The sequence below is a fragment of the Salvelinus fontinalis genome, chromosome 11 (assembly GCF_029448725.1).
Source record: "Salvelinus fontinalis isolate EN_2023a chromosome 11, ASM2944872v1, whole genome shotgun sequence".
Lineage (NCBI taxonomy): Eukaryota > Metazoa > Chordata > Actinopteri > Salmoniformes > Salmonidae > Salvelinus > Salvelinus fontinalis.
The window spans coordinates 12,812,098-12,826,824 of record NC_074675.1 but is presented as its reverse complement, the minus strand read 5'-3'; the positions used below and the strand labels follow the sequence as shown (position 1 = coordinate 12,826,824).

The 14,727-nt window shown below is 43.4% G+C and overlaps 1 protein-coding gene across 1 annotated transcript; it reads left to right on the top strand.

Annotated features, from left to right (window-relative positions):
* Window positions 1-1,622: 1,622 nt before the first annotated feature.
* Window positions 1,623-13,195, top strand: LOC129865067 (origin recognition complex subunit 5-like). The gene is made up of 14 exons (XM_055937530.1): window positions 1,623-1,795; window positions 2,013-2,187; window positions 2,860-3,138; window positions 3,315-3,389; window positions 3,851-3,962; window positions 7,555-7,685; window positions 8,244-8,292; window positions 8,478-8,568; window positions 8,772-8,827; window positions 9,199-9,311; window positions 9,623-9,670; window positions 9,761-9,871; window positions 10,779-10,891; window positions 11,164-13,195. Exons 2-14 carry the CDS (start codon window positions 2,074-2,076, stop codon window positions 11,207-11,209), a joined length of 1,338 nt encoding a protein of 445 aa, XP_055793505.1. The 5' UTR covers window positions 1,623-1,795; window positions 2,013-2,073; the 3' UTR covers window positions 11,210-13,195.
* Window positions 13,196-14,727: the final 1,532 nt, after the last annotated feature.

Below are 14,727 nucleotides of genomic sequence, written 5' to 3'. Positions count from 1 at the left end.
GAAGGCTTGTGGTTACAATTAATTTGAAACTGAGAAAATAACTTTATATTTACAGTAGCATACCTATTAGTTTATGAATGGTGTAAGACAAATTGAATCATTCTCAATGTGAAAAAAAACAAAAAAAAAGAAATGACAAACTTCATAGCTGTAAAAGAAGACAAGGTGCCCATCCACACAGACTCTGAGCAAAGTGTATGTTCAGGTTTCTTAGATGGGTGACCCGTTGAAATCATGAAAACTATGAAATCTTGCGCTAGAATGATGTCTGTCATTCTGTCAATTATAATTCAGCAATCTAACTTTTGGTGTTAAAAGGAAGTTATTGTCAGTTTAAAAAATATATAATAACCATGTTAACATGTATTTCTCGAAAAGTAAATGTATTGTACTGTCCCAATTCCAACGAATGTTTTTTGAATAGTGGCACAGGGACCTTTTTTCAGCTACAAAAATGCACAAATTAAACCTTTAATAAATTTAAATGTAATTTAATTCATTCGATATTCTAAAATACATAGAAATATGTTGCTGTAGTTGTTCATGACATCTCAAAATAAATTCTAGAGGCTATATATCACAAACAGCATAGGATGATGGTGGAAGGAATTAGAGGGAAATAACAAGGGTAACGGAAAGGATAGAAAGAAAGAACCGACCATGACATGTAAGAAAGAGATAATATAATTTATATAATTTAATTTTTTTTACGAATTCATGAAAAGGGACAGCATTTGGGGAATTATAGAGGTGTTCCATTTTAGTTAGATTTTTACCAAGAGCTTGGAATCTCCCCAAATCAATATTCAAAGGGCATGGGGTGAGTCTAGTATAAGGTTATTGTCACGAAATTGTGAAAACTGAGCGTGTTTTATACAGTATATAGGCCTAAGACTCTACAAAGTCGTATAGATGATTTCACAACCAAGTACCGGGGGAAGTGGGACATTAATGCATTTCTAATGAGAAAATGTTGTTCCACTTCAACTACTAACTAGCCTGTAGTGTCCCACTGTAAACGCTATATCTAGCCAGGAGTAGCCTACCAGCTTTTTCCATCAAGCCGCGGATACAGATCTACAGGGTTGCAAAACTAAGGGTAATTGACCAACGTTACCTACATCTTCGGTGATCTATGGCAACAGGTAATCTATGGAAATCTATGGTAACTGGTAATTTAGGCCTATACTTGAATAACAATTTAAAAAATGTATTCATATATAGTATTCATTTTTTATATACTTGTCCATATTGTGGGGCTTCTAGTGGATAGACCATATGTTCAAGAAAAAATTGCCTAATTAGGCTGATGAATGGCATTATTTTCAATTAACTTCCAAGTGTTGACTTATTTCACAACTGCAACCAGTTCGGCGCCAAAACATTAACAACAAAGCAGTCAAATAAGTGTGTAAACAAATATAAAGGATATTTCATGCTAAAACCCTCATATTAAACACCAATGGATTTCAGTAAGCTGGTGGTTTATTTAAGTGCTAATGCCCGAGAAGCCGGTGTTTGAACATTTTTGCAATTAAACGAAATGTCCTCAATTAAATCACTCGATTTCATACATCCAAAACATTGCAAATAGGGGTGATGGCATTTAGTGATAGTGGCATTACGTTGCAAATAGACAACTACAACTCCCAGAGTCAATTGCTTTAACCTGGCGGTGATTGGCTTGTAAAGAGACAGGAAATTGTGACGTGCATTTGGAGATGCGGGAAACTCTTGACATGTTTACTGGGAAGTTGGATATGGGTCATTTCAGTAGTACATGAACTCCAACCAGGTAACATATGCTATGCTTGCAGTAACAAAATATGAACTTTCAACAACTTAACATTACCCTTGAGTTTCCACGAGAGCTACACTGTTATCAGTTGAGTTAGCTAGGTAGTTAGCATTGCAGCAGAGGAAGGGAAGCAAAGACAGACAATTTGCACAATGCACTGCTAGTTTGAAAAGAGTAACCTTGTTCTGTGACTGTCTCTTTATCTCTTTTATAGGCCAAACTACTTTAAGTCATACACTTTACGGTTCGGTGTGTGTCTAAAAGTAGCCTAAACAATGGCAGCACAACTTCAGCACCTAGGGTATGATGATGAAAAGTTGCTGCGCGTGATGGAGAGGTTGCCTTGCAGAGATGTCCAGGCGAGAATGCTGCTGGCGTTAATGGGAGAGGTCTGTGTCTGATTTGAAACAACATTGTAACATCAAGCGCATTATGGTAAACAGTTAAATAAAGGTTAAATAAAACAACAGATAGTTAGCTGGCTATGACTATATAACACTGGAACTCTTCCAAGTCAAGGTAAACTTTTGGTTTTACAAATGTATTGCCATCGTGGCCTGTCGGTTTAACTGCTAAACTGCTTACACTACTGCATGATTGTAGCGGTTTACTAACGTTTTAGTTCTATTAGCTATGTTGACTATGACGTTACTTTAACTCATATGGTAACAAAGCTGTAGGCTGTGTGTAGCAGTTATGATATGGTTTGGCTTGGAAAGTTTTTCCTTCGAGTATATGTGAGAAGGAATACAACGTGGCTGCTATGAAAGTGAACTGTGTTTACGTGTGATCAGGGGTGTATTCATTTAGTTGATTCTGTTGAAAATTCAAGTATCATGTAAGTAGCCTAAATCAATGTTACATTGAACTGGGTAAATGGAATATGAATGACAGTCATCCAATATGCTGTAATAGAAATAAGGCCATGATAATAAATAAAAAAATGATTGTCCTCCATCTTAAACACCACCCACTGCCACAATTACATAATACATTCAAAACTTTTTCTGTGAATCATTGTATTGACACTTTAATACATGGTGTACATTTTGTGCCTACAGCCAGAGCAATGCAGCTACCCTTCCATTTTCATTTATGGTCATCGTACAACAGGAAAAAGCCATGTGATACACACCTTGCTGAAGGAACTGGAGCTTCCCTATGCCACAGTGAGCTGTGTGGAATGTGTCTCTGTAGGACTGCTGTTTGAGCAGGTTCTCCTCTCCCTCTTTGGCTCCGACTCTGCCTCCCTACTGTCCCGCAGTCCCTCCCTGTCAGACTTCGTACGAGTCTACAAACAACTGTGTGTCCAGGCCTCAGCCAAGCAGACACGATACATTGTGAGTAAAAATTATCCCCACCTGTGATATTCCTGCTTGATAATCCACTTATTTTAAAAATTGCATCCTCAGTTACAATGCAGGTTCTCTTTCCAGGTTCTCTATTGTTATACAGCATCATTTGTGGTATATAATGAAACAGTTACAGTGACCTCTGCTGTGTGTATCTTGGGTAGGTGCTGGACCGGGTTGAGCTCCTTAGAGATATGGAAGCCAATCTCCTCCCTGCCTTCTTGCGCCTTCAGGAACTGGTAAGAGTCATGTCACCTGTTGAGCATACTACTTCATTAAGTTGCAGACAGACGTGAGTGGTGGATTGTGAACTAGCGCAGAAGGGTCCCTTTTTAATAGATAACCTTGAATTGAATGTTTCAAGGAGGCACTCGAATAAGTGCTTTGAAAGGCAGAGATGAGGAAGAATGACAATCATTCTTGATAATCATTATTTGCATATTAATTCTGAACCTCAAAAGGGCAGATAGATGACCAGAATGTTTAGTTTAGTTTTCTTTTAGTTTTTAAAGCTGAATGCCGCCTGTCTTTGTCTTGGTAGAAGTGTTTTAAAAACTCATCCCCTTGCATTGATATTGTAGTGGTACTGTAAAGGTGTAGTTGACTACTAAATGTTGAATACAAACATAGTTGTATTCTTTGAATCCACAATGTGATCTGATCCTGTACCTCTACGTAACTGACACTGTTTCCCTGGCAGGTTGATGACAATGTGACAGTGATCATGCTCAGTGAGATAGTATGGGATAAGTTCCGACCCAACACTGGCTGCTTTGAACCACTGCTGCTCCACTTCCCTGACTACAGTAAAGGTACAGCTGTCAACAGACAAGCATCTATGGCTTTAGCATTGAATTAGGTACAGATGGATTAGTGGCAGGGGAGGCTGCTGAGGGGAGGACAGCTCATAATCTCCGCAAAGGAGCAAATGGAATGGCATCAAACACCTGGAAACCATGTGTGTGATGTATTTGATTCCATGCCAATGATTCCGCTCCAGTTATTATCACGAGCCTGTTCTCTCCAATAAAGGTGCCACCAACCTCATGTGATTAGTGAGAACTCTTTGTACATGTGGTTTTGCACCAACACTTGAGAAATGACTGTGACTAAGATGGCACCGAAGAGGATGGCTGACGTTTTACATGCTCCTGACCAATTGTGCTATTTTTATTTTTATTTTTGCATTATTTGTAACTTATTTTGTACATTAAGTTGCTGCTACCATCTCTTATGACTGAAAATAACTTCTGGACATCAGAACAGCGATTACTCACCATGAACTGGAAGAAGCTTTTTCCTTTAACGAGTCCGAAGGATATACTGCTCTCCCGGGAACAGGCCCAAATCCCCGTCATTTGCGTGAAGAAAATACTGAGGAAAAGAGGACGCAGATCGGGCTGCCTTTTGAGAATCCGTAGGCAAGCGAGTTAACTCCCACTGCCTTCCGTTCTACTTGCTAACATGCAATCATTGGAAAATAAAATTGATGCCCTACGATTATGATTGTCCTACCAACAGGACAATAAGTCCTGTAATATCTTATGTTTCACCGAGTCGTGGCTGAATGACGACACGGATAATATAGAACTGGCAGGATTTTCCATGCTCCGGCAGACCCGAGATGCTACGTCTGGTAAGACGAGGGGTGGGGTTGTGTGTCTTTTTGTCAATAACAGCTGGTGCGCGATGTCTAATATTAAAGAAGTCTCAAGGTATTGTTTGCCTGAGATAGAGTACCTTATGATAAGCTGTAGACCACACTATCTACCAAGAGAGTTCTCATCTATATTATTTGTAGCCGTGTATTTACCACCACAGACCGATGCTGGCACTAAGACCGCACTCAACCAACTCTATAAGGCCATAAGCAAACAAGAAAATGCTCATCTAGAAGCGGCGCTCCTAGTGGCCGGGGACGTTAATGCAGGTAAATTTAAATCAGTTTTCCCACATTTTTACCAGCATGTCACATGTGCAACCAGACGGGGATAAAACTCTAGACCACCTTTACTCCACACACAGAGATGCATACAAATCTCTCCATCACCCTCCATTTGGCAAATCTGACCATAATTCTATCCTCCTGATTCCTGCTTACAAGCTAAACCTAAAGCAGGAAGTACCAGTGACTCGCTCAATACGGAAGTGGTCAGATGACGAGGATGCTACGCTACAGGACTGTTTTGCTAGCACAGACTGGAATATGTTCTGGGATTCATCCATTGGCATTGAGGAGTATACCACCTCAGTCATCGGCTTCATCAATAAGTGCATCGACAACGTCGTCTCCACAGTGACCGTACGTACATATCCCAACCAGTAACCATGGTTTCTGCTTTCAAGGAGCGGGACACTAATCCGGATGCTTATAAGAAATCCCGCTATGCACTCAGACTAACCATCAAGCAAACGAAGCGTCAATACGGGATTAAGATTGAATCCTACAACACTGGCTCTGACGCTCGTTGGATGTGGCAGAGCTTGAAAACTATTACGGACTACAAAGGGAAACCCAGGCGCGAGCTGCCCAGTGATGCGAGCCTACCAGATGAGCTAAATGCCTTTTATGCTCGCTTTGAGGCAAGCAAAACTGAAGCATGCACAAGAGCACCAGCTGTTCTGGATGACTGTGTGATAAAGCACTCGGTCGCCGATGTAAGCAAGAGCTTTAAACAGGTCAACATTCAAGGTAACCTGTGAAGGTAACCTGCCTAAATGATTACCGCCCCGTAGCACTCACGTCGGTAGCCATGAAGTGCTTTGAAAGGCTGGTCATGGCTCACATCAACAGCATCCTCCCGGATACCCTAGACCCACTCCAATTCGCATACCGCCCTAACAGATCCACAGATGACGCAATCTCAATCGCACTCCACACTGCCCTTTCCCAGCTGGACAAAAGGAACACCTATGTGAGAATGCTATTCATTGACTACAGCTCAGCGTTCAACACCATAGTGCCCATGAAGCTCATCACTAAGCTAAGGACACTGGGACTAAACACCTCCCTCTGCAACTGGATCCTGGACTTCCTGACAGGCCGCCCGCAGGTGGTAAGGGTGGGAAACTACACGTCTGCCACGCTGATCCTCAACACTGGGGCCCCTCGGGTGTGTCCTTAGTCCATTCTGTACTCCCTGTTCACCCACGACTGCGTGGCCAAACACGACTCAACACTATCATTAAGTTTGCTGACAACACAACAGTGGTAGGCCTGATCACCGACAGCGAGACATGCTATAGGGAGGAGGTCCGAGAACTGGCAGTGTGGTGCCAGGACAACAACCTCTCCCTCAATGTGAGCAAGACAAAGGAGCTGATCGTGGACTACAGGACGAGGTGGGCCTAACAGGCCCCCATTAACATCAATGGGGCTGTAGTGGAGCAGGTCGAGAGTTTCAAGTTCCTTGGTGTCCACATCACCAACGAACTATCATGGTCCAAACACACCAAGACAGTCGTGAAGAGGGCACGACAAAACCTTTTCCCCCTCAAGAGACTGAAAAGATTTGGCATTGGTCCCCAGATCCTCAAAGTTCTACGTCTGCACCATTGAGAGCATCCTGACCGGTTGTATCACCGCCTGGTATGGCAACTGCTCGGCATCTGACTGTAAGGCACTACAGAGGGTAGTGCGTATGGCCCAGTACATCACTGGGGCCAAGCCTCCTGCCTTCCAGGACCTATATACTAGGCGGTGTCAGAGAAAGCCCCAACAAATTGTCAAAGACTCCAGTCACCCAAGTCATAGACTGTTCTCTCTGGTACCGCACGGCAAGCAGTAACCGGAGCGCCAAGTCTTGGACCAAAAGACTCCTTAAAAGCTTCTACCCCCAAGCCATAAGACTGCTGAACAATGAATCAAATGGCCACCGGACTATTACGTTGACCCCCCCCCCCCCCCATTTATTTTGTGCACTGCTGCTATTCTGTTTATTATCTATGCATAGTCACTTCACCCCTACCTACATGTACAAATTACCTCAACTGGTCTGTACCCCTGCACACTGACTCGTTACAGGTACCCCCTGTATATAGTCTTGTTATTGTGTTAATAAAAAGTATTTTATGTTTTTACTTTAGTTTACTTGGTAAATATTTTCTTAACTCTTCTTGAACTGCACTGTTGGTTAAGGGCTTGTAAGTAAGCATTTCACGGTAAGGTCTACACTTGTATTCGGCGCATGTGACAAATACATTTTGATTTGATTTTGACAGAACACAACAAACAAAGGCATCCGTGAGAGAACGTTGAGAAAATGAACACTTAGGCTTTAATCAATGTTTGAAAGAATGTCTGAGTTCCTGTACATAAAATGACTACAGTCGTGTGAGAGAGTCTTTGTGTGTGACTTAATTTTAGGCAGGCGTTGACTGTGTGTGTGTGTTGTTCCTGTGCAGGGGAGCTGCAGCAGATCCTGTCTGAGGACAGCCACCCGTCCTACTCCCCAGAGCTCTACTCTGCCTTCATCAACATCCTACTGGGAGTCTTCTACTCTGTCTGCAGGGACCTCCGAGAGCTCAGACACCTGGTCAGTTATGCACACTCATAGTAACACTGAACTCTCACAGACACATGCTCACACATTCAGACCACACTCAGTAAGGACACAGACACATTCAAAGTAACTCAACTCTCACATAGCTGTTAACACACTGTCATGACACACTCTGACAGCCCAGACAAAGAACAAGCTCTTGCACCCCTCTCTAGATGTATCTTGATGCCCCCTTGTAAGTTTGAAGAAAAGGTCTGGCTTACACACTTATCCAGTCCTTTTAAGATGTATTCTGGGGGCTTAAAGAAATGTCAATAGGTTGGTGCAAGGGGTTAATTTCAGATTAGGCAACAGTTTGCTCTGAATATGTACACACACACTCCATGCTACCCTTTGAGGATTCAGTATGAGTTTGTTTCCAGGCTATCCATCACTATTTTATTTAGTCCACTTGAGTTACTACTTCTAAGGATTGGGTTTTCTTTGATATGCAGAATTGTAATAATGATCCAACCTTGGCAGACATGTTGTTTACATTGTCATAGTCTGTACTTGTTGTCCTTTCATATTTTTAATTCTTTTTTCAAACAGGCTGCCCTCAATTTCTCTAAATTCGTTGAACCTTTGGAGCAAGGCAAAGGTAATATATTCATATTTCTAGAACAGTAATAACTACATCAATATTTCAATTACTTTGCTGTCTTCCCTTAATCTCTCTCTCTGTACTTTAATTTGATGATGGATTCCTTTCATGTCATCCTCCCTCTAGCTTGTCTCTCAGATTATCAATGTTTAAATTTCAACCTTTATTTTCTCTGCCCTCAGTGAAAGAGGGTGACACTCACAAGCTGTGGAGGAACATCGAGCCTTACCTGAAGAAGGCCATGCAGACGGTGTACCTGCGAGAGTTGTCCAGGTCTGTCTGTGTACATCTGCCTCAGCCAAATGTGATCAACTCCCATTGATTTAGCTTCCGTGACCAACCTCCTTCTCTCATGGACTGACGACAGACGGCCTTAATTACGTTTGCCGGCTTTTATTACACAAAAGCGGCTCAGTGCTGCTGGCTCTGTAATAGTGGTGTGTCCCCTGACTTTGTCATGTCTCTGTTGTGCTCAGTGTGCAGTGGGAGCAACAGCTGCAGATGGAGGAGAAGGAGGCAGGAGCCGTGAGAGGTAGGCAAGGAGAAGTGTGGACACACAGATACATATGCACACATGCACTGGGAACAAGACCAGTGGAAATAACCTAGTTAGAATGGTGTGACCAGGACCAGTTCACAGACTCCCAGACCCTAGCTATCCCCTTGTTTGTTGTTGCTGCTTGTCCCCAGCCTGAGAGGGAGTTCAGGGGAGTGGACCCTCTAAACTACCTCTATGTTTATCCCTGAATGGAGGGCCCACTCCAGACTCATTGCTACTAGATACCCAGACAGTGGAAACAACAGCAGATGTTTCTCTCATCCTATCCACAAGCCGTCTGCAGATGTTGCTGTTGTACATGTTTCCCAGGTAATGACATTGAGAGCTTCCTCTGCCTTTCTCAGGTCTGTCTGCTCATGCCCATGTGGAGTTGCCTTACTACTCCAAGTTCCTGCTGATAGCTGCATACCTGGGCTCCTACAACCCTGCTCGCACTGACAAACGCTTCTTCCTCAAGGTACCTGTTCTCTCCTCAGCACTTGAACCTCATTCACCTCACCGTCTCAAAAGCTAGACACGTGATTGTCAAGTCATCATTAGAATAGGAGTCAGTTGTTAAACAATAAATGCCACCTGCTATTCACCAACTTTATTTGCCTGCTACTTTACCTACTCTTATTTTTATTTTTTTATTTTTTTTGTGGGGGGGGGGGGTAGATCAACTTTAATATTGCAGATGGATTGTAGTTTCTATCAATGTAATTGTCTGCATAATTTCCCCCCCCTAGTTGGTGATTTACATTATTCTTTTTCTCCCTTGTCCAACAGCACCATGGCAAAATAAAAAAGACCAACTTTTTGAAGAAACATGAAAAGGTGATTGTCTTCAGCTAAAGCTATTGTACTATTCTTTAGGTTTAGTCAATGAGATGTTCTACCTAGTGAATTCACCTCCTTCCCATTCAGACCAGTAATCACCTGCTGGGGCCCAAGCCGTTCCCTCTGGACCGTCTCCTGGCCATCTTCTACAGTGTGGTGGATAGCAGAGTGGCCCCCACCGCCAGTGTTTTCTCTCAGGTCAGCTGAGACACTCAGGCTTTCTGCAGTGCCATCCAAGGGATAATTTCAATTGTTTTATTTAACCTTTATTTTGACAGGGAGTTGTGCTGAGATCAAGGTCTCTTGCAGATGAGCCCTGTATCAAACATACACATCAATATACAATTCAATACATGAAAAGTAAAACGCAATCATATATACTGAACAAAAATATAAATGCAACATTCAAAGATTTTGCGGAGTTACAGTCGATATAAAATTTTCAGTAGGCCCTTATGGCCCCTATGGATCTCACACGACTAGGAGGTGGAGCAGCTATGGCTGGGCCTGGGAGGGCATAGGGAGCCGGGCCCACCCACTGGTGAGCTAGGCCTGCCAATCAGAATGAGTTTTCCCCACAAAAGGGCTTTATTACATATAGAAATACTCCTCAGTACCCCCCCCCCCACGTTCCTGCAGGTGAAGAAGCCGGTTATGGAGGTCCTGGGCTGGAAAGATTTCTTGAACATTTCTAGAATATTTTATTTCAGCTCATGAAACATGGGACCAACACTTTAGATGTTGCATTTTATATTTTTGTTCAGTATAAAACAAACTCATTCTTCAGTGAAAATGTCCTCAATCAGCTCTGACTCTGAACTGGGATCATGGAAAATGATGTAGCAATGTTAGGTAGTGGAACTCCTGGAACAGTCATGTATGTGAATGGTAGTATTAGTATTGGATGATTCTTATTCTAATTCACCAGCTGTCTCTTTGGATAGATTATTTCAACCCCTGAACTGCTCTTGAATTGATGTGTGGTGCAGGCTTAATGTGAAGTGATTTTAAAATGATTTTTATCTCCAGTCTGAATTCTCTATTTGTGTAAAGCCAAATGAAACATGGTTGATGACAAGCCCCCCCCCCCCCCCCCCCCCCCCAGATCTCCTCCCTGGTGACCCTTCAGCTGTTGATTCAGGTGGGCCACGATGACCAGCTGGATGCGCCCAAGTACAAATGTGCCGTCTCTCTGGACTTCATCCTTGCCATCTCCAGGTGTGTATGTTACTGTTGTCTTTAGTGCAGGGCTCTCCAACCCTGTTCCTGGAGACATGCCCTCCTGTAGGTGTTCGCTCCAACCCCAGTTGTAACTGCCCTCTTTCGGTTCATCAACCAACCGGTTGGAGGGAACCTACAGGAGGGTAGCTCTCCAGGAACAGGGTCGGAGAGCCCTGCTTTAGTGTATTCGTCACAGATCTGTTTTTAGACATTTCTATTTTTAGAATATCAGATGCTGACTTTTGTGACCCCCTGCTCTTAATTTCCAGGACTGTGAGCTTTGACATGGTAAAATACCTGTATGACTTCCTCTAAGCGTGGTGGTATAAGGGAGAGGAATTCAGCTGGACTCTGATGGATTGGAATGTACTGGTGGACATTGGACAAACATGAGCAGAAAGGTGGGAGATGCCTCGCTTGTCTGGACTCCTCACTGTGTGTGCACTGTGCAGGACCAGAGGACTATGGAATCATTAGGCCTATGCTTTACTGCCCCCTGGTGACTGACTGGGAACCACCTTCAGACACCAGCATCTGCAGCATTGTGAATGTACTGCATTGTGAATGCGCCTATTGATTCCTTAGCTGCGCCTATTGATTCCCTAGCTACACCTGTTTGATTGTGGTGAACAAACAATGGAGAGTATTCATACTTTTCTGGATTTACAGGATACCTTGGGGTTTTGGTGGACAATACTTCAAAATAAAATGTCCCTGTTAACAAAGGTTTCATAATTGTGACAGGATTCTGTTCTCTCCATAGTCTGACATCTAAAGCTACGCACAATAAGAACCTGGTAGAATGAAGGACTCATCGAAGACTTCTTAAGGTACAAAATGTAGGGAATATAATTAACTCAGCAACAACAACAAAAAAATCCCTTTTTTAGGACCCTGTCTTTCAAAGATCATTTGTAAAAATCCAAATAACTTCACAGATCTTCATTGTAAAGGGTTTAAACACAGTTTCCCATGCTTGTTCAATGAACCATAAACATTTAATTAACACGCACCTGTGGAACGGTCGTTAAGACACTAACAGCTTACAGACGGTAGGCAATGAAGGTCACCGTTATGAAGACTTAGGACACTAAAGAGGCCTTTCTACTGACTCTGAAAAACACCAAAAGAAAGATGCCCGGGGTCCCTGCTCAGCTGCATGAACGTGCCTTAGGCATGCTGCAAGGAGGCATGAGGACTGCAGATGTGGCCAGGGCAATAAATTGCAATGTCCGTGCTGTGAGACGCCTAAGACAGTGCTACAGGGAGACCGGACAGACAGCTGATCGTCCTCGCAGTGGCAGACCACGTGTAACCACCTGCACCGGATCAGTACATCCGAACATCACACCTGCAGGACAGGTACAGGATGGCAGCAACAACTGCCCGAGTTACACCAGGAACGCACAATCCCTCCATCAGTGCTCAGACTGTCTGCAATAGACTGAGAGGCTGGACTGAGGGCTTGTAGGCCTGTTTGTAAGGCAGATCCTCACCAGACATCACCGGCAACAACGTCGCCTATGGGCACAGACCCACCATTGCTGGACCAGACAGGATTGGCAAAAAGTGCTCTTTGACAAGTTGCAGTTTTGTCTCACCAGGGGTGGTGGTTGGATTTGCGTTTTTCGTCGAGGGAGCGTTACACCGAGGCCTGTACTCTGGAACGGGACCGAGGTGGAGGGTACGTCATGGTCTGGGGAGGTGTATCACAGCATAATCGGACTGAGCTTGTCATTGCAGGCAATCTCAGCACTGAGCGTTACAGGGAAGTCATCCTCCTCCCTCATGTGGTACCCTTCCTGCAGGCTCATCCTGACATGACCCCGCATCGTGACAATGCCACCAGCCATACTGCTCATTCTGTGTGTGATTTCCTGAAAGACAGGAATGTCAGTGTTCTGCCATGGCCAGCGAAGAGCCCGGATCTCAATCCCATTGAGCACGTCTGGGACCTGTTGGATGTGAGGGCTAGGGCCATTCCCCCCCAGAAATGTCTGGGAACTTGCAGGTGCCTTGGTGGAAGAGTGGGGTAACATCTCACAGCAAGAACTGGCAAATCTGGTGCAGTCCACGAGGAGGAGATGCACTGCAGTACTTAATGCAGCTGGTGGCCACACCAGATACTGACTGTTACTTTTGATTTTGACCCCCCTTTTGTTCAGGGACACATTGTTCCATTTCTGTTAGTCACATGTCTGTGGAACTTGTTCAGTTTATGTCTCAGTTGTTGGATCTTGTTATGTTCATATTAAATATTTACACATTAAGTTTGCTGAAAATAAACGCAGTTGACAGTGAGAGGACGTTTCTTTTTTTGCTTAGTTTATTTCTAGGTTTCCTTCTCTTTGATTCAAGAACTTGCGTTCCCATGAATTCAAATTGTCCCATTAATTGCTCTGTTGGCGTAAATGGCTGTGCTGATAGTATGAAATAAGGTTGGCACAATAATCGTGTAAATGAAAATTATGGACAATAACCGTGAACAAATGTTTTTAATCTTCTTGAAACCTTCATTTTAGGAGGGGGGGGGGGTCCAGTCTATTTAGTAGATATAGACAAGTTTACTCAATAGCAGTTTTTCATTTTTACATAAGGGTAAAGTAGGAGGAGTAGAAACTTCCAATCCAAATGTTCCAAGTGGTCAAATCCATTCATTTTTGAGATGCGGTTGTCACCAAAGCTGTGTTGTATTCATTAGGTATGTCATGGCTATTTTCAAAGAATACATTAAAAGCTCAAAATATTTTTCAACAAAAATTACTGACAATATGGCTGTTTATGACAATGAATCGTTTCCAAAAATTCCATAATGGTCAAAGCCCATGTACTACGTCACAGGTGTCAAACTCATTCCACGGGGGGCCGAGTGTCTGCGGGTTTTCGCTCCTCCCTTGTACTTGATTGATGAATTAACATCACTAATTAGTTAGGAACTCCCCACACCTGGTTGTCTAGGGCTTTATTGAGAGGAAAAACCAAAAACCTGCAGACACTAGGCCCTCCGTGGAATGAGTTTGACACCCCTGTACTACGTCGTCTCTCAGATTCCCTTTAAACTATATGTGGGAGGGTTCTGAGCTAAGGCACTAGGTGGTAGCAGTCCACTTGTCTCATTGGTCCTGTGTAGCTTAGTTGGTTGAGCATTGTGCTTGCAACACCAGGGTTGTGGGTTCAATTCCCACGGGGAACCAGTATGAAAATGTATGCACTCACTACTGTAAGAAGCTCTGGATAAAGAGTGTCTGCTAAATAACTAAAATGTAAAATGGTAAGCTCTCCATGATGGTTGACATCCTTCCTGATAACAGTGGTGCATTGATTTAGTATATGTGGTTAGGGGTGTGTTATGGGCTGCAGTTGTAGATTATTAATGCTTTCTGGGTTGACAGGTGCCATATTCCTGGGTACTTGTTTATTTGCCATTCCTGCCCCAGTGAATCCCGTAACAATGGTGATGACAATGGCCTCCTCTTGAACCAGCTTTGGGATGTGCCTGCAAGCTGCGGCTGTATTTTAGAGATGATTAAAGGCCTTTGTCCAGCACAGCACAATGCAGTCCTGTCTGTATGCAGAGGTAAAGCCAGTACAGTCAGATCCACAAGGGGAGTTTTGGTGGTTTTAGGTCCTCACCCTGACTGACTGTGACCTCTTCTTCTCCTTTTTATTTGGTTTGGGTGTTTTCTATATATCAACCGGCATATTTATTCATATTTTACATGCTGCTTACTGTCAGATTGCCATGGTCTGTGTTCCTCCTTCCAGATTCATTCAGATCCATGTAAGTACTGCGTAACCTTTTTGTAGTGCTTTATGGATGTGTGTTACCATGG